This window comes from Notolabrus celidotus, chromosome 1 (assembly GCF_009762535.1).
Source record: "Notolabrus celidotus isolate fNotCel1 chromosome 1, fNotCel1.pri, whole genome shotgun sequence".
NCBI classification, from domain to species: domain Eukaryota; kingdom Metazoa; phylum Chordata; class Actinopteri; order Labriformes; family Labridae; genus Notolabrus; species Notolabrus celidotus.
The window spans coordinates 10051821-10076767 of NC_048272.1; the positions used below are offsets into that span (position 1 = coordinate 10051821).

At 41.2% G+C, this 24947-nt stretch overlaps 1 protein-coding gene across 1 annotated transcript in view; it reads right to left on the reverse strand.

Annotated features, from left to right (window-relative positions):
- The window catches only part of cacna2d2a (calcium channel, voltage-dependent, alpha 2/delta subunit 2a), a 183476-nt gene extending 160870 nt beyond the window's left edge, over positions 1–22606 (reverse strand). Inside the window, 2 exon segments of the mRNA XM_034673948.1 lie at positions 17127–17208; positions 22181–22606. Of these exon segments, the coding sequence (XP_034529839.1) occupies positions 17127–17208; positions 22181–22296 (198 nt within the window). The 5' untranslated portion in view covers positions 22297–22606.
- Between the last annotated feature and the right edge of the window lie 2341 nt (positions 22607–24947).

Consider the following 24947-nt stretch of genomic DNA (forward strand, 5'->3'; position numbering starts at 1 on the left):
AATGACCTAGGTGTGAAAGCACCCTTAATCACCTCTAACAAGGGGTTATGTTTGCGCTCCAGTTGTTCAGCACAGGCCAAGGAGGAGTCCTGGAAATATGAAAAAAAATCCAGATCCAACTAACAAGCAAGTACTAAGCCTGATAGCTTACCATCTTAGAAAGAATAAACCATAGCAGATCAGTCTACTTTATCCAAACAAACTGTAACTTGTGAATTACCCAGCATTTGTTCATATCATGGACTGCACTTAAGGTCGGTCTCACATGAAGAGGGTTTTATTTTCTCAGTTCCCGTCTTTTGCAGCCCATGCTTTTAGCACCTCCTTTGGGCCAACTCAAATTATGTAAGCGCTGCTCATCCGTGATGTTTTCTTTTGTTTGGCTCTGTTTTTATAATCACTGATAAAACAGTGGGTGGGTAAGCTTCTACAAAAATAGCAAAACATAATATAGATGTGTAGCATCCCTTCATCCACAGTAATGTAATTTAAAAATGGTATCCACTCTTTTTAAGTAGTTTCATTTAAGGGTTATCTATGTTTGTGTGTCACTGTCATGAGCAATCCTGTATGAGTGTACTTACACACAATGCTGCAAATACAAGTGCAGAGGTGCATACAGTATGTATGTAGGTGTATTTGTATTATCAGTGGTCCTATACACAGTTAAATTTAACCGTCATAGACTCATGAAGTGTATGCTAAATAAGCATGAGAAAGGACTCCCTACTATAGCACTTACAGCAGAGTGCGTGTGTGTGTGGGTGCAGGTAACATAGTAGGATGAGGTAAGGTCTCTGTGGATTACCGAGCAACCTCTAGAGGAGACAATGAGATGCCGTCAGGGGGAGGAGAGGCCACATTAATGAAATATGAATGTGTTTACTGAATGGCTGTCGTGGCAGCCTACTGATGGCCGGGGGATATTAAAAATACACAGTGCAGCTGATGGCTTCACCCACATTGCAGCGACCCCAGCCATCTTCAGACTCGGCTCTAATCAGCATACAACTCGTCGCAATCACAATCACCTGCTGAAATTATCATCATTGCTCTCTTCATCACCATTTCCATCCTCCCCATCGTCGCATGTTCATCTACATTATCATCGTGCTACAGAATCACACCGCTGCAGGAAATTGAAGTTGGCCAGATCAATAAATACAATACAAAAATTAAATTAGCTGCCAAGGTGAGGTGAAAATATGAAAATGAGTGTTTTGGAGGCAACACTATCCAGTCAAAGCAATCAACAAACACAGATGCAAACGTTACATGGAGGCCACTGCTTCCTGTTAGAGATTTCAAAATAAGCTAGAAAAAGGTGAGGCACACACACTTTGATGTCTGTACCTGTGTGTGTGTCCCTGTGTATGTGTGACCATGACATCATTTCTGCAGTCTAATCAAGGAGAAAAGGAGCTGGCTTTCCAAGAGGGCTGTAATGGAAACACAATTGACCTGCTTTAATAAGAAAAACATGATACCTTCACTTTGCTGCACACTTTCACAGAGACACAGAACACCTTCACCTCACCTGCGACGACACACAGCCTAACCACCTGCAAACAGATCCCAATGTATCACTGTTCTTTTGAAGTTTTATCTTCTCTCGGTGAAGGATGGCGATTCGATGCGTGGCAAAACTCCATCTGTTCATTTCAATATGAATGGGAAGCGTAAGTTTGGTGCTGCTGGAGCAGCAGAGATGTGAAATTGCGTATGGCGTGTAGAGCGGCCCCGACACGCAGGGTTAATTCAAACCGCCTTTGATGTCCACCTGTGTGTGAAATGAGCTGGTGGTCCAGAGTTCACACAAACACACTCAACCAGCTCATACATTCAAGGTTGTGCATGTATATACACGTGTCGCAGTCATCACACCAGAAAAACTCAGGGGACCACTTAAGCAGACCCGTGGATCAAAACACACATGAGAAACCTCGGCTCATATAACAAACCGGATATCTGAACAACACCAATGGAAGCTCAACTTTCTTGTGTCAGTGAGTCTTAAATCCATCGCTCTGTCTTCCGGATTTAACTGCTGAGCATTCCCAAACATTCACTCACATGCTATCCACATCCACACCACAATGGAAGCTAAGCTGCCTGTAGGCAAAAACAGACTGCTGGCTTACACACACAATACCTATGTAAAGCAGACAGTGCTGCTGTGCTGCAATAATAAGTCAGAATTAAATTTTCACTCTCATGTACCGAGCATGTCTGAGTGATTCTCTTTAATGGGTCATCTTAATCAAATTTGTATTTTTCACTAACACCTGTATGACTGACTTCTGTATTCCTTTAAAAAAAAAAAACAGTCTTCTTAAATGACACCTATACAGTCGATTATGTGATTATAAATCAATTATGAAACTTGTGCATAAGGCTTGAATTCAACAAGGCCAACTGTCATTTACAGATTCATGCTGAGTGAGAGTAATTGCAATGTTGATGCCAATTTAAATAAATATTAGCAATAATGGACCGCTACATCTAAACTGGCAACAGAAAAAAGTAAACATGAAGTCAGTGTGAGCGCCAGAAATATTAATATACAAACTCTGTACTTGGATTTCAGTTCACTGGGCAAACTGTTGGGCTAGAAGTCTATCCAGTAATACAGAGCCAACTACTGTTTCCATGAATATAAACAACCAGCTTATGTAAGCATTAATCATTGATTCGATTCTGTGCTTGCAAACCTTTAAAGCTATCTGAAAGGAAGCTATTACAAAAATAACACAAAACACAAGATTAGTTCCAACGTGATTATTCAGTTTGATAGAAGTGATAATCTCTTTAAGTTTAGAAAATTTAACTGTAATATTTTCTGAGAGAATGGATTTTTTTTTTTTTGTTATTACTCAATTTCACCGTGACGTATAAATGCAGGGAGGTAATGATCATTTTTAATCAGTCAAAATGTGTTAAGGCAGAGTTTCAGGGTTTTGGGTCTTCAACTAACTCCTGCTGTCACTTCTATTAACGTTTGATACCTTTGCAGCTTACATTATAGTTTAAATAGTCAAACGCTAAAAATAGCAGGCTGGTATGTCCTTGTTTGGTTTTGCAAAGCTGATCCTGTCTGGTGGTAAAGGGTGGTTTTAGTCAAGTACAAGTGACATAGCGGGTCCTTTTTTTGGTTGTTTTTATGTGCATTGCATAATAGGTTGCATTTTATAGGGTGTATATAAACCATAGGCTATATGAAATATGGACGTAGTATCCGTGACGTCACCCATCTGTTTCTGAAGAGCTGTTTTGAGGCCAATCATCGTTGGCGGCCATATTGCTGCTGTCGAGTGATTGTGACGTAAAGATGCAGGCTTTGAGCCTCCTAGCCACCAGCTACAGTGTTCCCGCCTGCCAATCAAGTCAGCTGTGCCTCTCATTGGAAGACTCGTGATCTCAATATCTTCAAAATTGCTGCGTTAGAAAAAAATTCACCCCCCTCACAGTGTGTGCCGATCGAGAAAGGAGCCATCCAGACTAGACTCGTTTTTTGTACCAGGCTGTAAACATGTTTATTTCTGCTGTAAAGATCGTCTTTTATGAATTGGTGTGTATGTGGTTTCCGGTACTTTCGGAGCCAGCCTCAAGCAGTTTTTAGCACTTCCGCATTGGACTCATATTTTTAGACTGGAGGTTGCCGCTTGATATAATCCTGATTTAAAGATAACCTGCTCTCATTAGCAATAGTTTTTCCAGTTTGCTACCATGTTATATTTATATTTAAGAAACATGTAGTTTGATTGAGAGTGTTGTAGCTTTACAAACCAGAGGACTTGAACATGGAGTTCACATCCAAAGTCCTGTGCTTGTGATTGGGTTTTAAAAAGAGGAGCATTGTAGTTAAAAGGGTCTGTGAATGCATCCTGCTTCTTGCTTCAACCCACTATTTGAGAAATGTAACCAGGACCACAGTTAACCAAAAGCTGTGATCCTAAAAACTACAATGAAACAATAAATCTTCATTTCTTGCTTCATATTTTAGAGCATGAACATTATGTAACAGGCATTCCCTTAGCATCTGAATACAACTGTAACTGAGACAGCATCACATCTTCTCTGAACCTACTTGCTGTAGAAAAACAGTGGTTTATAAATGTAATTTCCAAGAGCCTGGGTTGGTTTTCTGTATGGGTGAACTGTATGTATGTCATGCACATGCGTTAGGATATGTGTAACGCACCAATTGAAGTGATGGAGCACAAATCCCATCAAACAAGGGAGCCCTGGGAAAAGGGCCAGAGGCAGAGATGAGAGTGAGTCCAGTTTGAAGCCAAAGAAGGGGGTGGATAAATTGTGAAAGGAGGGGGAGCTTCATTTCCAAATTTTGCTGGAAAAGAAAGCAGGAACAAGGAAGGAGACACTACAGTGTGCAGAATGAGAAAGATGTAGGTAGTTTTTCTCAAGAACCCTCTCAGATGGCAGTAGAGAGTCCTTAATGCCTACAAGATCAGAAATTAAAATGCTTTTCTGGGTATTCCACAGCGGTTCAGACGTTTGAGAACCACCCACTGCTGAGGCAAGCCAATTAAAGTTATTCAGAACTGTGACCAATCAATCACAGTCTGGCGCAGGTGGAGGAGGAAGAGAAGAAGAGGAGGACAAAACCTCGGAGACTTCGGTGCACATCCAACCTCTCTCTTTATATGCACACACATAAAAAAACCCAAAATCATTTTGTTCACAATGGAAAATAAACGTCACACCTACCACTTCACACAGAGAGAAGCACTCCCTCAGCAGTGGAGTGAATAAAGCACTTCACACCTGGAATTTTCTAGGGCATCACGCCACTCCACATTACCACAGCAACCCACTCAGGAAACTGTACCCGGCTTTTTCTCTCTGTCAAGCACAGATACTAGCAGAGACAGGTCAGGCGCTCGCTGAAACATCAAACAGAAGATGGCAGAAAATTACACAAGCATGCGCATGCACATTCTGCAAATAATAGTGTGTGCAGAGAAGACAGAGACGAGGAGGAAAGATGTGCAGCGTAGGCAAAAGAAAGCATCTTCCTTTGACAGTGCTGTAGCTTTAGCAGACCTCTAATCCTATTTTGACACATAATGCTATATTGTCTTGCTTTAAACGAGTGCAAGGCCTTCCTTTTCTTCCCCTCCAAAAAGCCACGAGGAGCATGAATGCTTCTGCTTTTTGTTTTCCTTGAATTCATCAAGCAACAATTAGTTACGCAAACACAGTCCCCCAATGTGCCACAGTAAATGTCAGCGAGATTAAGACACTCCGACCATCTCGGTTTGTTCTATGCTGACACTTTAGGGCCTGTTTCCCCCCCAGTGGGCCTTTCACAGCTCCATCCTGCTAATTCACTGTAATGGAATCAACAAGCACATGCACAGTGATGTACCGTGAGATGCTTTAGTTAGATGTGTCCAGAGAAGACAGAAAAACCCCTGCAGGATGGTGCATGTAGCGCTATATTTTCAAAAGCTGCAATAGTGCTTTTAATTCAGCTAAATTTAATCCTGAGCATTAGCAGTTGAAACATAAAGAGACACCTTGTGGTAGATTTTCAGAATAAAATCATTTTAACATAAGAGAATATATAATTAACACAATCATGTGTGCATAAACAAGCTGGAGTATTGATTTGAAAAATGTGTCATTGCAAGATAAGCAGTATAAGACCATCTTGATTTCAAATAAATAAAAGTTTTTGGATTGGTAAGCACAGCAAAAACTTTTTCTACATATTGGTTAAATTATCAGCTGTGATTACATTTTCAAAATAAAAAACACAAACAGACTATGCAGCCAGCAACAGGACACTGACACTACTTAATCTAGTTCTAGTTTTTCTAAACTGTCCCATTTTTATTGCACAGTTATTTCAAATAATTCCTTCTAACACCAACCCGGGGATATCTGCATGCAGGGCTGCACTCTGCAGATATATGTATTTTCATTTATATAAACACCGCCAAGCATTGCCAGGCCATCAAGCGAGGGAGCTGAGGTATCATTGTAACCTTCCCCGGTGTCAGGAAACCAATAAAGAGGCAGAAAAATGAATCGAGTGTGTTTGTGTGCCCTTCTGTTCTCCTGTCAGCCCAGGGGAGGCTGGGAGGCTGGGAGTAATGGTGCTGACCAGTTCTTAGACAGCTTAACGTTCAGCTTGCTACTGGTTTTATGTGCCTCTAATGTCCCACAGTTATTTTTTTGGTGTGTTTTATTTTGTTTTTGTTTGGGGTAAATACACAGTAAATGTTGGAGTTGTCACACAAACAGAGAAAAGTGGGGTGCAAACAAAGTAAAAAGCTGTTTGCTAACAGACCATGGCTAAGCTTTAATGACCCTGATGTGTAACCCTGAGGACCCCTGTCTGCTGGGATCGTCAGTGTGTGAGTCTAAATGAGCAAACAGCCACAGTGAAAAAGGGATTGACGCATGAGGACACAGAAACAGAAAGACAGATCTAAATCAACAAGACTAAACTGTATTTCTAATGACCAGTGTATCACCATTAGATTTCCTGAGAAGTAAGACATCTTCTTACATTTCAGTGTGTTGGCATTATGTAAGCCTAAAAAGCATTAACCTATTACTTAAACTGCACTTCCTGGATTGTATTTCAAGATCTCATCAGTACCTGTAACTACACGCCTCCAACAATTCAGCTCCTTGCCTTGATCTAACACATAGATGTTTTCAGTCAAAACACCCACATTGCATGGAGTGTTGAAGATTGTCAAGCACTCAAAACTGGCAGCAAATATCTCGTAAGATTCACTGATTTTTTTAATTTACTCATTGACAAGACAGTTTTGAATCTGTATAAAAATGTTGACTTTTTTGGAATGTTGTTTGTTCCTCTTCTGTAGCTTCTTATGCCTGGACATCCATCTAACATTTGACTGATTTGACTTATTGTGAATGTGCAGTATATTTCTCCAAATGGGCTAACAAATCTAATTGCTCAGTTATACTGATTTACTCATGTTTGCCTTCTACCGCAAATTGTGCTCAGTGTAAGATAGCTGACATAATTGATCCTGGTGGGATGATCAACTCAAATGCCAATCCTCTGTGAATTAAAAATGCCAACATCAGCTCAGATCTGATGGTAACAGGATGTCCTTCATTTTAATCTGTTAAAATCACTTTATTTTTGTTTAAAAAGAGGGATCAGACTTTCTTGCCATCTGTCATTTTGAAACATAGGTTGGTAAAAATATTATCATAATGTGTTTTTAAACACCAATGTCATTTTCTTTTTTTTAATGATAATGAGATCCAGTCTATGGTTATCAATTAATCAGCCTCTCAACAAACAACAATCACGTCTCTTGTTCAGCCTGTCTGTGCTGTTTTAATAAAACTGAACACTAGGGATGTAAATTTAAAGTATTTTCCATGATCGATCTTTGGAAATGTTGACGATCAATAATCGATTAATCATCAAGAAACCTTAACATTTTCCATGTCAAAAACAATGCCAAATGCGTTTTTTTCCCCTGAATCAAATTTTCTTTCACGACACAATGTATATAACTAACAGTATTTAATTGCTACGGATCATGCTGAGGTGGTAAAAATGTTAAACACACTGAATATCAAGATGTAGAGCAGGGTCATAATCTCTGCGGACACACAGTCATAAAAGTGAAGGCTCAGACTTCAACAAGGGAACTGAACAGAAACATACTTTAGACTCAGTGCCCAGTTTTCTGTCTACTCATTCTTCTTGAGAAAAATAAGCATGTGAACGCGATCAGGTGTCAGCTGGGGGCACAACCGGGTCATAATCAGTCCAGTGATGGAGAAAAAAAAGTGCTTGTGGAGATCTGTCACTCAGCCGCAGCCCCCAGCTGAGCGTCTCAGCTGTGAGCAACCCCTGTAGTCAGCTAATTCACATCGAAACATGCTTTAAATGTAAAACACCTCCCTGATAGCTGAACGAAATATGAGACCACATTATGTTTGTTCCACATGATAGAAAATCCAAACAAAAAAATGCATTTGAGTAAGTTCTTGACAATCAATTAATTGATACTCGATTAATTGTTGACATTCCTAATGAACACCTTTCAATAAATGAACACCTGAGGATAACTAAAGGTGTTCAACATTGTGAAGATACATTTATAACTATACGTATGTTTGATTAAGCACTGGCTAATCAGTCCACTCGTTACTGTGGCGCTTGTATGCCAGCATTAGCTCGAACTGCAGTTGTATCACAACATAAGCATGCTAGCTTTAGCCCACTCATACAGTGTTTGGTTTGCTGCTTTGCTGTTGTTTTGATTGATGTTAACTGTCTGTACCAACCTGAGGGATCTTTTCAGTTTTATCAACAAGTCATAGCAGCAGGTGGTCAATTGCATGGCTCCCCCAGCAGATCCCTACTGTCCCTACTGTACTGTGGCTAAAAATGTCATCACCAGCACAATATGTCAGCGCCAGTAGCTGGGATATTTTGGCTTCACTTTTATACAACAGAATCAGATAGAGACATTTCATGCATCTTTATATATAGTCAATGTTCCTAACAGAAAAAAGAAGAAAACGGCAGACATGCTTTGACACCAAAAAGTAAAGTGTGGACTTACAGCTCAGGATAATGTTGGAGTTTTTCAGAATCAGAAAATGTTTCCTTAAATGAATTACAGTCTGCACTGGGGAAACTTAAGTTTTTGGGCCAGTAGATAAGACTCTCCAAGGTTAACTGCTAAAGAGCAGTTCTTTTTACTCATTCAGTATAATATAAAGACCTGGATAAGAGCAAAGCATGATTGTGTGTTGATGCCTGTAACTGTAATACAATGACTGAAGGACACTTAAGACAAGCTGGCAAAGAGGAACCTGAGACCAGAGAGTAAACTATCTATCGTGCAGAAATAGCCTGTGATGTTTCACACAGCCAGATAACAAGCTGCAACTGTTGTTGTGTAAGGTCCAGGCCAGAAGATGGAGGAGAAGGGGAGGGGAGGGAGAGGAGAGAGAGTGGGAACTGAGCACTCTCTCTCTCCTTTAAAGGTAACTACTCATGGAGGGCGGAGGGACATTCAACTCGTCCAGTAAACTGTCTGCAGGCGTAAGGAGCTATTAAATCAAGAAACAAATGGTTCTGATCAAGCCGCACATCATCCTCCACTGATGGATAAGCACAACGACAGAGAGACTGAGGGAGAGAGAGAGGTGGAGCTGACATCAGCTTTAGAAACTGACGATGGTGGGGGGAGGGGAGGTGGAGTGAGAGAGCAGGGGTGATGTCTAGTATAGCGCTGGGCATTTGAGACAGATTATTGGAATTTTCTGTAGTCAGCGATAGTGAGTAAATCCACCAGTGCACTTTTATAGAGATATCTGTTTGTTGGAGGCCGGCTGTCGTGGCCTTGAGTAACCTCTTTTTCTGGGAAGCTTGAAGAAGGTTTGGAGAAGCGGGAGACACGTATAACTGTGTTCGGCCTAGATACATCATCTCCCCCAAGTCAGAAAAACATACCTGTGCAGATCAAATAGATCTAACGGCTTCAGCATGTTCAAATTAGAAGACTTCCACCGTGCACACACACACACGCACAGGCATAAGCATGCACACACAGGCTGGAGGCGCTGGTAGCAAGAAGGTCTGTGTTGAACTGAGATAAACCTGCAGCCAGCATGTGGTCAGTGGGACTACTGATGTAGTGTTGACCAGATGGTACGAGGACACTTTGCAAAAGTGAAGGTAAGAGAGCGAGAAAACATACTCAGCCTAATAAAAAAATAGGTTTAAGCTTATTTGAAAACTAGATAAATCCCACATCCATTTATTCCGGCCCTGCACTCGTGCTGTTATATATTGATCTCAGTCTCAGGTTTCCAGTAATCAAGAGCAGCAAACAGCGCAGAGCGAGAGACAGACAGATCCTCACAGTGCAGCGTTATGAAGAGGAGCAGTTCAGGGGCAGTCATGTGCACCAGACTCAATTATTCATGCTGATTAGACTCTTCGTATTAAAAAGAATTTGAGAGACTTCAACACATGTTGTACGGCATCCCTATTTAAGAGGCTGGCTAAATTAAAGCTGTGGAAATTGAAGTGACTTTATGTGCATGTTTGTGTAAGGCAGTGTTGAAAAGTATATTTACTCAAGTACTGTGCTTAGGTGTAATTTTGGGGCACTACTTCTAATATAGTATGCTTCTATTTAACAACATTGGAGGAGGACAGGAAGGAAAAAGGTGCTCTTAAGTTGTATTTAACAGCCATAGCAGCTCGTTATACTTCAATGAATACGATTTCACATACATGCCTCTGATAAACCTGTTAAATACAATCTAGCCTAATGTTGAATATTAATCACAAGGTGCCGACCTTTTGGGGCTTTTGACTCATTCCTCTTCTTCTTGACATGTTTAAGTGTCTATTATTTAATAGTTCCACAAAAAGAGATTTCCCCTTTAACGTCTTAGATAGTTCGATTTAAATAACACTTCAAGGCCAAAAAGGTCAAATCATCCGAAAAGTGAGTTGAAAATGTGCTTTTCTTTTTTCCCATTCAACTCCATTAATCATCTCATGACCCTTCAGATTATCTTAGTGCTCACTGGCAGAGGTCATTGAAATAACAACCTTACCATACAATGGTAGAAGAGGTTACAACTAAGTTCCACTGTGACAAGTTAGCTAGCTACATATTGTTACATCAGTTTTAACAATCTAATTATGTCATGTATAAACCCTCAGCTCTCCATTCTGTTGCAGGATGAGTTTATCACTTCAAGAACACTTCTGCAATACACTGCAATGTTTTTCAGTTTTTGATATTGATGACACCAGTGCCTGTCAAGTTAGCTATAGCCAGTATCCAATTTCGTCGTATGTGAGGAGCCGGTCATGTACTGGAGTTGGGCAAGGGTAAGGAGTTTGGGTGACTTTGACAATGGTAAAATTGTGATGGCTAGAAAACTGGCTCAGAGCATCTCCAAAACAGCAGCTCTCATGGGGTGTTCCTGGACTGCATTGGTCAGCATCTACCACAAATGTTCCAAGGAAGCAAAACCAGTCAGCCAGTGACAAGGTCATTGGCAGTCAAGGCTGACTGGTGTGCATAGGAAGCAGGGGCTGGTCAGTGTGGCCCAATCTAGTAGTAGAGCAATCAGAAATCAAGTTGATGAAAAAGTAAATGCTGGCTCTGATATGAAGGTGTCAGAACACAGTGCATTACAGTTTGTTGCATGTACGGTTGAGTAGCCTCAGACTTGTCAGAGTGCCATGCTGACCCCTGTCTACCGCCAAAAGCGCACAGAGTGAGCATCAGAACTGGACCACAGAGCAATGAAAGAAGGTGGCCGACTTGGCCCAAATCCCCCAGTTCTCAATCCAATTGAGCATATGTGGGATGTGCTGGACAACCAACATCAAACAATGGAGGCCCCAACTCCCAGCCGACAAGACTTGAAGGATTTGCTGTTAGCATTTTGTTGCCAGACACAACAGCACACCTTCAGAGGTTTAGTTGAGTCAAGGCTGTTTTGGCCAAGACCTGACATTGGGGGATCAACACAATATTAGGCAGTTGGTCATGGTCAGGTTATGGCTGATCTAATTATGTGATATTACACATGTAAGTTTTAAGGATCAAGTTAGCTGGTATAATTTGGCAAGTTAGACAACTACTCAAATAGTTTTGCTTGTTATACGTTAGCAAGCAAGCTAAAGGTAGCCTGCTAACTGTCACTTTGCTATCTGGCCTAAAATTTAATATTGGTTCCATTTCCGTTGATAGAGCACAGACAAATAAGATCATGTCTGATAAAAACAGCACTATGTTTCATTAGCTAGCTGGGAATAATTCCATGTAACCGAGGAGGCTAACACTAACATCTCAAGCCCCTCCATGAATTATATACCCAGCTAATATTGACCCTATTTTTTCCCATGGTTGCTCTGCCATTTTTCCAAAACGACTTAACTTAAGAAACTTGTTGAGCTTCCAGTTGGACTTGCTGGTATAGATGGATTGTTTAAATTAGTTGCATTGGGGGGAAGTCATTTAAGAGCGTGTCCATCCATCCATCCATCTTCTTCCGCTTATCCGGGTCCGGGTCGCGGGGGCAGCAGCCTCAGCAGGGAAGCCCAGACACTCCTCTCCCCGGCCACTTCCACCAGCTCTTCTGGGAGGATACCGAGGCGCTCCCAGGCCAGCTGAGAGACATAGTCTCGCCAGCATGTCCTGGGCCTTCCCCGTGGCCTCCTCCCAGTCAGGAGCGTGTAAAAAATATAATTCTTTGGATTCATGTCTTTTACATAAAATCAGACTTATCTGTCATGAGCAACTGAAAATGTGTCTCATTGAGTTACGCTACATTATTTAAGCGTTGACAATAGAAAGTAGTATAATTAATTAGTTTTTTCAAATATATGTTTCAGTGCGATTTTAAATAGGTTACTTTTACTTTCTTAATACTAATGCGTCACAGGGATATGAGGAACTTTCCTAATGAGTGAAGTTTTATGTCTACAGTTAACATTTCACGTGTGTATCCACCTGATATATGAAAATGTAACACATAATGTTATTTATCCACACCTGTGATAACCATCAAATCTCTGTTATGTCAGTACGTGGGTGTAGGATAACTGTTCATGCGTGCACATTAAGACTGTTGTGAATAAGCCTGAGGATATGGAAACAATGCCAGTGTCCACCGTTGCCTCTCATCATCATATACTGTAACACATCAAACACACAGATCACAGGATGATGAGGAGGATAAGGACTAAAAACAGCATCCGTATGCTCACATTTGAATTTACCAATTCTGTCTTTCCCTTCTATCATTTCATCCATCTTAAGTAGTTTGACTCTAAATATACACACAAAACCGCCTGAACATCCATCTCAATTGTCAAGCCATTCTTCATCCTTTCTCTCTCTAAAACCCTCCCTCCCCCGCTCTAAAAGCCGCCCACTCTGCTTGTCTATCCGCTCTCCACACTCTTCCATTCGAAACTTCCAACTCCTCCAATACATCACTCACCCTCTATCTTCCTTCCACTCCCCCGTATAGAAGGAAGTGCATTTTGACCAAGCCTAGGCAGAATACTTCAGAATGTGATTTTAAACATTTTATTAACTTGACTATTTGTGTACTTGAGTAACCTTAAACTTGTGTGCAGTATGCATAATCCAAAAAACACATCAAAACATTGTACATCTGTGTGTTGTTTCTCAAGTCAACCAATTTAAACATGTTCAGCTATTTTCGTGCTGCCCTGTCTTGGCCTTTCTCTCTCTTTCACCTGCTACCTCGGTTGTCAGAAAACATAAAATCTCAACCAAGAGCAAGTGCACAGACCACATTATATTCAACTTACTTCCTCGTCTCTTCCCATGTAAGACAAACTCAAAAATAATTTGCACACACTTTACATTTTTTTTTCTCCCTGAGAATAAACTACGCATGACAGGAAGGGGGGGCAGAGGGAGGCAATCTTGTTACCAGCCGGCATAGCCCTGGGAAGATTTCTATCAGACACACGTATAGAGAGAGGCATCCATTTAGAAAATGGCTTTTCTAGGCATGCTGGGCCATTTAGCACACCCTGTGACGACTCCTGTTTGGGGCCGTGATAAATGTTCTTTCACACCCACCCTGCGCACACCGTCAGGCCAGCACATACACGCACACAATGCCATGTGGGCACCCTCCACAAGTCTTGACTGTGAGGGTTTTTTTGAACGACTGGCTTCACTGGTTTTGGCCTACAGAGAAAACAAGTAACAAGTAAATGATAATAAATCCACAGAACTTAAAAACCAACACACCGAATGCCATGTAAACAACCAATCTCAGCAGCAGGTCCAGTAAGCTCAGGATGAATCAGCCATGTACATGTTACTTTCACAGCAAGCAGTCAAGAGAGACTGTAATTAATTAAATCCCTACATGTAGTACATCCCTCTAAAAACAGCTACAACACAAAAAATCGATAAGCAACTGACTGAGGTTAATCAGCACCTTATTTTGTTGCAACAATGCCAGAGGTTCCTCAGTCCCAGTTTGCAAGGGTGTGCTCTTTTTCTTTGTCTTTTGTGATAATAGTCAATATCTTTTGGTTTTGGTCTGTTGGTCACACAAAACAAGCAATGCGATGGCAGCAGCCTGGACTTGGAAAATATGAACATTTTTTTTTTTTTAGCATCTTCTAACATTTATACACCAAAGTTGAAATCAGTCAAGGCAACCTCTGGTGTTGAAAACGAAGCCAATGAGGTGCATGAAGTTGCAATTCCTCATAATGTCCACTTGGGGCTGGCTCTAAAAGCCAAGGAATCCCATAATAGCCCATGTTAAAATGCCCATTTGAACAATTAAATATTTTTCTTTATCTACTATGTCTATATGCAGTGATGTTATCAGGTACACGTCATGTGTCCCTGACGTATTAACATCTGACAGTAAACTCGATACCCATGCATCCCAAGGATACACCTCATCTTTTCCAAGCAGAATGGTATATACAGATTACCCTTGGCAGAGAGGGGTTGTGGCTTCCTGTGCTCAGGCCTCAAATTGTTACTCAAAAGCCTAAAAGATTTCAAGTTATTAATTCAGGTGTAATCTCCCTTCAGTCATTTGTTTGTGTTAGTGTTTGTAGCAGAAGACAGTGGGAAGGATTAATCTTAACGCACTGGTGTCAGCTTGCTAGCATTAGTGGTGAGATCATGCTAAAATCATGCTACAGTAGTCTGTTTGCAGAGTTTTCCCAAGGAGAAGGAGTAGAGAGCGTGATGAGCAGCGTGTGAGTACACAGTGAGAAACTGCACTGCACCCAGAGCTTTTTTCAGGGGACTCAGGGTGTTTGTTTAGCATACGCTTAGCTGCTCCAGGCACTGCTACTAGACATTTCAGGCTGTACCATTTGGCAACATGCTGGTGTTGCTGCCCCAGGTAACCAATCATAAACTAGATGGGGCGGGACTGGTCACCCGGGTAGCAAGGAAGATGAATGACCATCACAGAAACAGAGCAGCATTTTTGTAGCAAAACTGATAAAATCAAAACTGATATTTCCTTGTGTTCCTCGTATATACAATGCAGCATAAACTAATTCAGTATTGTCAAAATTATGAACAATATCTGCAGATATGGAAAAAAAAATCAAATCTGGAACCACACATTCTATTTTTCCTGTTCCTTCTCAAAATGATTAATTAGAAACTCTCACACAGAACTCCTACCCTGTCTTTGTTATGTAACCTGAAAACAGATACATCAGAGTTTCTGCCTTTTTTCTGGTGAGGCAGGAGTGAAAAATTGTCATCTTCAACGTGTCACATTTTGAATTTAAAGAGCTGGTAACAGTTGGAGAACAATCAGATACAAAATAGTGTTGGCTCTAAGAGACGATTTTTTTTTTAATCACCTTTTTCCCCCCAAAATGATGCACAGGTTCTTTTGCTTTCTATGACTATATTCATATCTAAAATAGCTTTAAAACTAGAGCATAAAACTGCAAATGCTATTTTTCTTAAGCTCAGATGATGTCTTTACAGATGACATCTTTTAAAAATGCCAACAAAGGAATAGTTAAACCATGTATTTTATTATCATATAAGCATATTTTATTATTCTTTTAATTTCTGGTACATTTTGAACATACCTGAATATGTCTGTTAATCATAAATATATTAATGCTTTTATTTCTAAAAAACTTTGGGAATGGCCTCAGAGTGGTCGGGGTGGGTTGTAGTGCTTGCAATATGGTGACCCCCATGTTTGGGCTTCAGAACACCTCTTCAGAAAACAATGGGTGAAGTCACGGACACTACATCCATGTTTTATACATTCTATAACAAGTCTGTCTAATAAATAATGAATAGATGATTAACAGTGAAGGAATGAAAATAACAGTTGTAGACCATCAAGATGAAAATGGTCAACAACAAAATCAACATGCACAAGAGGTTGCATAACAGTTTGATTTTTAAGTTCAAAAGTGGCTGTGTAAGAGATATAGGACCTACTGGTGAAAACATTGCCTTTCCAGGTTTGGCCAGTCTACTTAATTTTTGAGCTACTTCAAATATGCATCATCATTAATATAAGAGCAAGATTTCTCTTCACAGTTCATGAAATAATGACATTTTCCCCTTGAAACCATATGTAGCATCATTTTCAAAGTCTACTGCTACCTAAAAATGTGCATTGCTTGGTGGGAATACTAAAAAAGTGCTCTCACAAGCTGAGAAAGGCAAATATTTTGAAGGATAAACACTATCTGTTAGGTTTGTTGACACTAGATGAGAGTTTAAAATCAACCTTGCTCTGTTATGCAGTCTGAGTGTCTGCCTAATATCCCCCTAATGGTCATTAACCTTTAAACCAGCAGCATCGCCGTCAACTCACTTCCTCCTCTCTGGGATCCATCACTGTCGCCAAAGCACGCTGCACCAACAATCACTCCAACCGCTGTTACTGCTTGCTTTAGAGCCACCACAGGCACCACACCGGCTGGATGAATCTCACGCAGCCATACAGCAATAATGAAGCATTTATCTCAGGGTGCATTACAAACCCTGGAAGCAAGGTGAACATGCGCAAATGGCAGATATATGATGAAACAGTGTCAGTCACACTCTGCTCACCCATCTGTTCTAGCACAAGACAGACACGTGTTACACACAGCTTCATACAGGGACACAAATAATCACACCTTGTCCTGTGACATGTGTCTGTCTCTACAGGTCATTTATTGTAACAGCTTTAAAAAAATCTTCAGCTTTTTTAATTGAATTGGAATTTTCTTAATTTTTAACATCACTGTGCTTTTAAAGTCTATTGTCACAATAACATTTGATTTCCCAAAAGTCAAAGCAGTAGTATCTGAAGTGAGATTATGCTCAAGGAAATTCTTGGAAAAAGCTGATTTAAACTGGAAAAAGCAGAGCTAAATTGTTTCATGGGATTACTAAACCTCAATACCTTTAAAAGATCAACTTTTTTCACAGTGCTCACACAAACTCAGTGCCTCACAAACACATACTATTGGGGAGCTTATGCTGTGTAACCTCACCCAGCAAAATCTTAATGAATCAATAATGCAGGGAAATATGGACACGTCACATGCAGGCCTGACGTCAACTTACCGATCTCATCTGCTGAGTCCCGGTGACGTGCTGCAGAACCTTTTCCAGCTCCTTCTCAATTCGTCCCGCCCAGTGAATCATTCTGGAAAATACAATGAGACATTTTCAATCTGCATCACCTGAGCATGTCATTAGAGTAGCATTTTATTTCTCTGTGTGTGAGTGTGTTTGTGAGACTGTGACAGAAAGAGCCCCCCCCCCCCCCCCCCCCCCCTCTTTGAGTAATCAAGCTGCCACTCCTTTTTCAGCATCACTATTGGGAAGTATCCCTCGCCTACCTCTCCTAATGTCTGGGTTACCCATCAGCACCTTCTCTCCCCATAAGATTCTGCATATATCTGGTCGTCCCTGGCAGGACCGGCAGTGAACGTGCCTGCCTTGGCTCGGCTGGGATCAGCGGCTCTGCAATAAAACTGCTCAGGTCTGACAGAAATGCACCCTAAGCAGGGGCTGATCTCCGCTAGCCGGAGCCAAGTTTGGAATTAAGAGATCAAACGGCTCGAGCTCATCACTCCTATATCTCTCAGCAAGCAACAAATGACTTAATGGATCAAGATTTTCAGTAGATCAGTTTAAAGCAGCAGCAAGGGCTAACCTGCCAACTTAGATACACACTGAACGATCCACAGCGGTGCATGTCCAACAAGAAATTCTCACACAGATAAAAAAGGAAAAACTTGTTATGAAAGCTGCGCTTTCAGCAATCAGATGAATAAATTCTGTCATGTGCTTTAGAGCCAACCACTGACTCTGTTCCAGGCTTTTCCTTTCGGCAGCCTGCAGATAGCTAATCACTAGCATCAACAGTAGAACACAACAGAGTCGTTTGTCTTTTAATATGATGACGGAAACAAATGTCATCTTTAAATGTCAGATTTGCTCAGAAGACAAGAGGGAAGACAGATTTATTAAATTGCACAAATCTTCCGAGCAATGACAGAGCCCGCTATGTAATCATCAAGCCAGAGCCGAGCCTCATCAGGAGAGTAAAAGCAGAGCAAACACATCAAAACGTGCACATGCTGGCTGTATGTTTATGGGGACAAGATTAGGAGAAAACAAAGAGGGCCTCCAAAAGAACAGTTCAGATGAGGACCATTACGGAGAGGCCGCTGACTATGAAAAGGTCACCCCGATATGAAACGAAAACAAGCTTACAGTGAGAGCAGGGCCGAGCAGGAGCAGTGATACTAACAGTGAGGGACATTACCTCTGCCTCCAGCCAGGCAGACTTCTTATGCAACTTCATTAGTCCACACACAAACACGTATACAGTGTATAAATATATATAAACAGAGCTCTGACAGAATGACATGACTTATTTTCTGGTTATGTAAATAAAACAAACCATGGAGCTGAGCAAGCTTGAAAATGTCAAGAATTACAACATTAACTAAATTGAAAAGCAGAATATTTCAGATGTTGAACTACTCATTTCAGTAATTCTGTTAGGGATTTCACATTATATTACATCGAAACGAGGGTTGGATGATATTGTGTACAAGTTGGGCTGGATGGCAAAGAAGCTTAAGGTGAATCCTGTTCACTTCACTGAGCTAGAACTGAAGCTATGCAGTGATTCAATTATGTAATAGTCTTGTATGATATCTCTGTTTCACACGTGTAAATTAGTGATAGCAAAATCTGTATCAGCAGGATCCTTGTTTTTATAATATTCTAAAAATTAATCCGTCATATCGGTGTGAACTTGAGCTAAACATATGGATACTGTGATACCAATACTGTTTAATCAAAAGTGACAGTTACTACAATATTCATTTTGCCCATTTTGCCCACCCAATCAAACACAATTAAGAAAATTAAATGAGTTTTAATGGCTGACCACACACCACCATCAGGTCCATTCTGCTGCAATGGTTCTCCATCTCTGAGATATTTCAAACTGCATAATGTTGACTACTATTATTATTATATTGCAATAAAAATTATCTCAGATTACTTTGTTTACTTTGTATCAGTCTACATCCAAACATCTTCCACTCTAGAGACCCATCTGAGCCCATTAGCCTCACCACTCCTCCTTCCTGGTGTTTCTAAATCCATTACAATACACTGAACACATCATAAAGTATCAATTGTACATAAGTATGCAGACTGATTCCAATGAGGCTTTTATAGTAGGCTGCAAAGACGACTCAGGGCCTTCACATAATTGCCCTACATCAAGCAAGACTACATAAATGTGACACAGCATTGAAAGGCAGAAGCACGTATATCAAATGTAGGATGCTGACTTTAGAGTCATTTGGACTTATTGTAAATCAAAGGAGAATATTTTAACGTCCCAAAAATTCAAGTTTCTCCATTGACTGAGCTTGTTTCTTAAATTATATCAATCAATAAACACTTAGAAACCTCTGTTTTTAAGTCAGATCCCTGCTTTCACAACGCAGGGATGTTGACGACATTAAAGCCCACTGAAGCTCTCTGGATCTTTGTAGTCTGATGTAGTACTAAAACTTAACTATTTGGCACCTGTGTGCTTGATCTATGTCACCAGAAACATTTTGGAAAAGCAGCAAATGTGATGAAATGACTTTGGATGGATGACCCGTGTGTGTCAGCCAAACACTGTCACCATGCTCAGTCTGCTCCGATGTGTCTCGCCATTCCAAGTGCAATGCTGAAATGCTAAAATATCTCTGAGGGCAAAAGGTCGACTATATTTTTGTGTGTGTGGAAATGACAGAATGTGGGGGAAATTGCTCTGAGTTTCATATGCATTCAAGTAAATTATATTTTATATTCCTGGAGAAGACTGTATGGCTGTCCATTTAGATACTGACACAGGTTTCCTCAATATTATGTAGGATTGTGACAGTAATTTACTCCCCCCAACACACATACATTAATGTGCAGATACACACAGTTGAATAATTACATTAAATAATTAAACATGAATCCAAGCTACTAAACAAAACCAGTGCTTTTTAAGATCTGCAGTCAAAACAAACTTCAGGAAATTGTATGCATCTTTAAGGTAAAAATTTCCTCAGCTACATCTCCAAGACTTAATAGATTTCTACTGTGTGTGTGTGTGTGTGTGTGTGTGTGTGTGTGTGTGTGTGTGTGTGTGTGTGTGTTCGTGTGTGTGTATGTGTGTGTGTGTGTGTGTGTGTTAGACCTATATGGCCCAATTGATAGCCACAGAAGATCCCCGTACACTTCAATTAGATTACAGCCAAATTAAGGCAAATAGCACACTGATGTGGGTGACACAAAACCCAGTTCTGTAAACCCAAGAGATAACTCAATATAATATGGACTACTTGTGACAAGACATGGACTCTTTATCATATTTTATCTGCTTATGGCATGATCAGTGAAAACAGAAAAGGACTGATATCGCTGAAATGAAATGTAGTCAAATATTAGAAAAAAATGTCCAGGTAATTTAAGGAAACAGGAGGTGTATAAGGGGGGAAACTTTTAGTCGATATTCATACAAGATTATAAGCATAACATTTAATCACTGCAAATTAAAAAAATTGAATTTCACATATATACACTATATATTTTGCAAAAACTGCAACTATAATCTAGGCTAATGTCCATGTGAATTTGTTTGCAAAGTCATTCAAATGTGTGAAAAATTATCCACATCACTATTCTTTATGATGCTCAAGTAATCAAATCAATGATGCGTCTAATCATGGTTGTGAGTCAATCATCAGTGATACAAAGCTAATAACCGATTTCCCTCTGAAAGTCACCTTGGCCATCAGGAACAACAATGCCCTACAGATTTCTAAGCGCTCATCCGATGGATGCATCAGGGAACAACAATTTAGAGTCTTGTCGTTTGTGTGAACCTGACTGACTAATCATCGCCACAGGCTACACAGCATGTTCACATCAGATCATCACGTCATCACGTGCACTTGAGTGAGAAACTGTTGCACTGTGGCCTCGCCAGCATCATTACTACAAGGGAACACCCGAAAAAAGAGGGGATATTAAAAGACGCAACGTTCACTTGTAAAAAATAAATAAATAAATAAATAGCCTAAATATTTGAAATATAAGACGAATCATCAAGTTTGAAAAATTAAAGTTAATTTTGTTATGACCCATCGAACTACTCAAAAGTTGGCTGGCATATGTTTGAGCCTAAGGGGAGTCATTTAAGGAGAAGTTTTCACAATGTTCGCAATTTATATAATATTGTAATTTTTAAATCAAATAGAGCCGCAGAACTATTTTCCAAACAGGTGTTCGCTTTGAATGTCTTACAAATAGGATCTTACAGCTGGATGCGCAGCCACTTTGATAGTCCTTCGGTCACTCTAATACAGAAGCACCTTCATGGCACCTTTAAGGGTGTTCATGTTTATACCATCAATATTTTCATTTCTTTTTTAATCATCTTGTTCTTGATCACTGTAATCATTCCCACGTGTTAATGTTAGGGCAATTTAGCTCCACTTTTCCTTAAGTGTAGTTTTGGAGTTGGGGTGAGACATCAGGACTTCACCTGTAAGTTAAAAGCGCTCGCGCTCCTGCTGCATTTATAAATTGGTTTCATATCTAAATTAAAAAGTGTCTAGTTGAAAACAGCGTTGTGTCCTGCAGTGGGATATAGATAAATGTATTAAGTGTCCACTGGAGGACTTTTTAAGACTAGCCTTGCTGCAGCACAAGCTATCCATCATGTGATATTGGCCCCATGCAGGGACAGCAAAACATCTACTGTCATCTTATTTCGATCCATTTGGATGATCTATGAAATTAGTGCTTGGTTGGCTTAGTCGCCGGTGGCACCTGTCCGTACTCCCTGCAGCCTGTTCCCTCGTTGACTATGACAGCAGCTCTCGGGGTATTAAATGCCAATGCCCGACACGAAAACATTATAAAATGGGCTTCCTTTGAGATTCATAACGCAGCATCAAAGACGGAATCTGTGTCTCTGTGTGAACATCAGGGACAGCAGCACAGAGGTACACGGCGCTGCATGTGCAGGCTTGTCGGGGCCACCTGTCCTAGTTCCGCGCTCCGCACCCCGGTTTGCCCCCCAAACGGTACAGGGTACTTACGTGTAGTGCTGGGGGAAGAGGTGGGTCCCGTCTGTCGGCGTGGAAACGCATATGATAAGTACAGTTTGAATTGTGAGGAGGCAGAAAATACCGTACGACTGCGCGCAGATCGCCATTTTCCATTAAATATTCAAGAAACTGGGAAAAATAAGAGAAGGACCGGAAGGACAGTCTCTCGCAGCTGAGCTAAGAATAACCGAGCTCCGGAGAAAGTGTGTTGGTGGGAGCTGATGGTTGGCGGAGGTTCCTGGACACTTGAGCCGGCAGTGAAATCTCAATCAGGGACGCACAGAGGGCTGGCAGCTGAAGACACGGGAGATGAGGATCAGGAAGATGCTCTGCCGCTGCTGCTGATGTGCCTGGCTGCCCGTTTGCGCACTCTCTGTCCTCCCTCCCTCTCCGCCGCCGCCGCGCACATTTGCTCCTTTTCTCTCCCACTCTCTACAATGTAACAACCAAACACAGTTAAGCTAGCCTCACAATTATCTGATGTTCCCTTCTTGACTGTCAAAATAAAATAATGCCGTCTTGGGTTGGACTGTGGATTCAAAGTCACAGGGTGCAGAAACGAAATGGAATAATACAGATTAAATACAATCTTTAAATAGTCTTATCATATAGCACTTCACTGCAACTATAGTGCTACTGCATGGGTGTCCAGGGGTAGTGGTCTTAGTAAGCATCGATGTAATACCATGGCCACTGAGGAAACTACTGCTTTTCTAAATAACTTCCTCTTGACGCGCAGGCCATGGCATTCGAGAATAAGCACAGGATATTTAATAATAAGATTTATGTTATTTTGAAGGTCATATCATGTTACTTCCTGTATTCATCCAGGACATGTGCGGCTCTTGACTCTCTCTTGACAAGCGGTCCTTCCTCCGTTCAAACAGTCTATTCCTGGGCGACAGACGGGGGCGCGCATCAGGCCACCTCCTCTTCCTCCTCATGTCCACTCTCTATGCTCTGTGTCCTCCTCAAACTCGGGATTAGAACAAGAAATCAAGGCTTTATTTTGGTAATTAGAGGCCTGACTCTAGAGGGGCGGACTGAATCAACTGGAGTGTAAACATTCAGCAATCACCTTGGGGCTGCTCTCCAACTACATTTGTTCTACTTATTAGCGCATCTGGTCCAGTGGATGCACATTTAAATGAATGGAAGGAGAAAGAATATCCGTGTTTTGGAAATACCTTGCTACTGTGTCATACTGTCAGCAGTTAATTTAGATGCAACTCTACAGAAGGGCAGTACATGTCTCATTGTTTCTAATAACTGGAAGCTGGAAGCCTCAGATTATAAGCCTTGATGTTTTCCTCTGGACATAGGTCAGATACTTTTCGTTTTAATAGTAAACACGGAGGAGGGATGCTCTGAAACCTCAGAGGAAATCTAATTCAGCATGAAGTTACCCCCTGGGGAAGTGGATATCTTTCTCCATCAGCTGTGTGTGTGTGGTGGGCGGGGGGCTTGTGTGTATATGCGCATGCACCTGTACCTGTACCTGTCGGATTTCCTTGCCCTACACTTCTGTGATCTTCCCAATTTGAGGGCAGCACGCAGCAGGATAGATGCATTTTCACTGAAACAAATACTTTATTTAGGTTAGTCTAAAGACATAAAGTAAAGATTTAGATTTTGTGTTTAGGCGTGCAAAACACATTAATGACTGAAGTTATTTTCAGGTCTTCGCCCATCTGAAGGCTCATGTTCAGGTCTCACGGCCCCCTCGCTGCACCTGGCCGAGTCTTCCATCTCGCTGCTCGTCTGTGAGGCGGCTAGAGAGGCGACAGTTGCTCTTGTGGCTGTGTTGTCCTTGGCTCAGTCAGTCAGCAGGGGACACACAGGTGCTCTGCTACAGAAAGCCACACAGCAGTCTGCTGGGTTGCTGCACAGCATTTCTGTCTCTTCGCTGACAGGGAAGACTGGGCTGTTTTGGTAGAGAGGACACACTGCGGGGCACAGACCTCAGTGGGGGAGGAAGAATAAACCCACCTGATGGCGGGGATGAAAAACTACAGCGGCGTCCCCCCTGCTCATGTACATAGATGTCACGGATCATTCAGTCAGAACAAACTAGGCTGCTCCTCAGGAAGAGGGAGGGGGGAAAATATGCTTTATACCCCTGAGCTACTAATTTTTTAGACAAGAGACTCCCTCTCATCTGCCCCTCAAAACAAATGTGAGGCGGAGAAGCAGGATGCAGTCTGGTTTGATTTATTATCATTTCCTACGTGATGACTCCTCTCATATAAATTCACTAGTATACTTCCTATCAGTGATCAGTAAGATAACTACAAAGAGATACTGGTAGAAAGATGTAGGCTGGGTGACTCACAATAAACATTTCTGCTGACTCACAGTTTCCCCTCGTTACCTCCCTCCATTCAAACCAAAGTTATCTCGATTTACCTGGTTCATGAGGTCTGAAGAAGAAAAAGTAAATCTTGTTGTATCTGAGTTAATGTAAAGTGTGTCATGTCCATGATAGAACAAGCTACAAAGGGATGGGGAGGGTTTAACTGTGCAAACAGAACATCAGGGGGTATAGATGTTTATGGCTGGATAGGATGCCTCGGGCTGCTCTGCATTTATACAGCCAAGAGAAGATTGTCAACCAATTTATGCAATAATGTCTGCTGCGTGGCCTCGTCACACTCAACTTTTCACATCAATACCTTTAATGCAAATTAAATTTCATCTGCATACATGTGATAGCACTGCTGGTGGTTGGCAGAAGACAGGCAGATAAAAGCGGTGATTG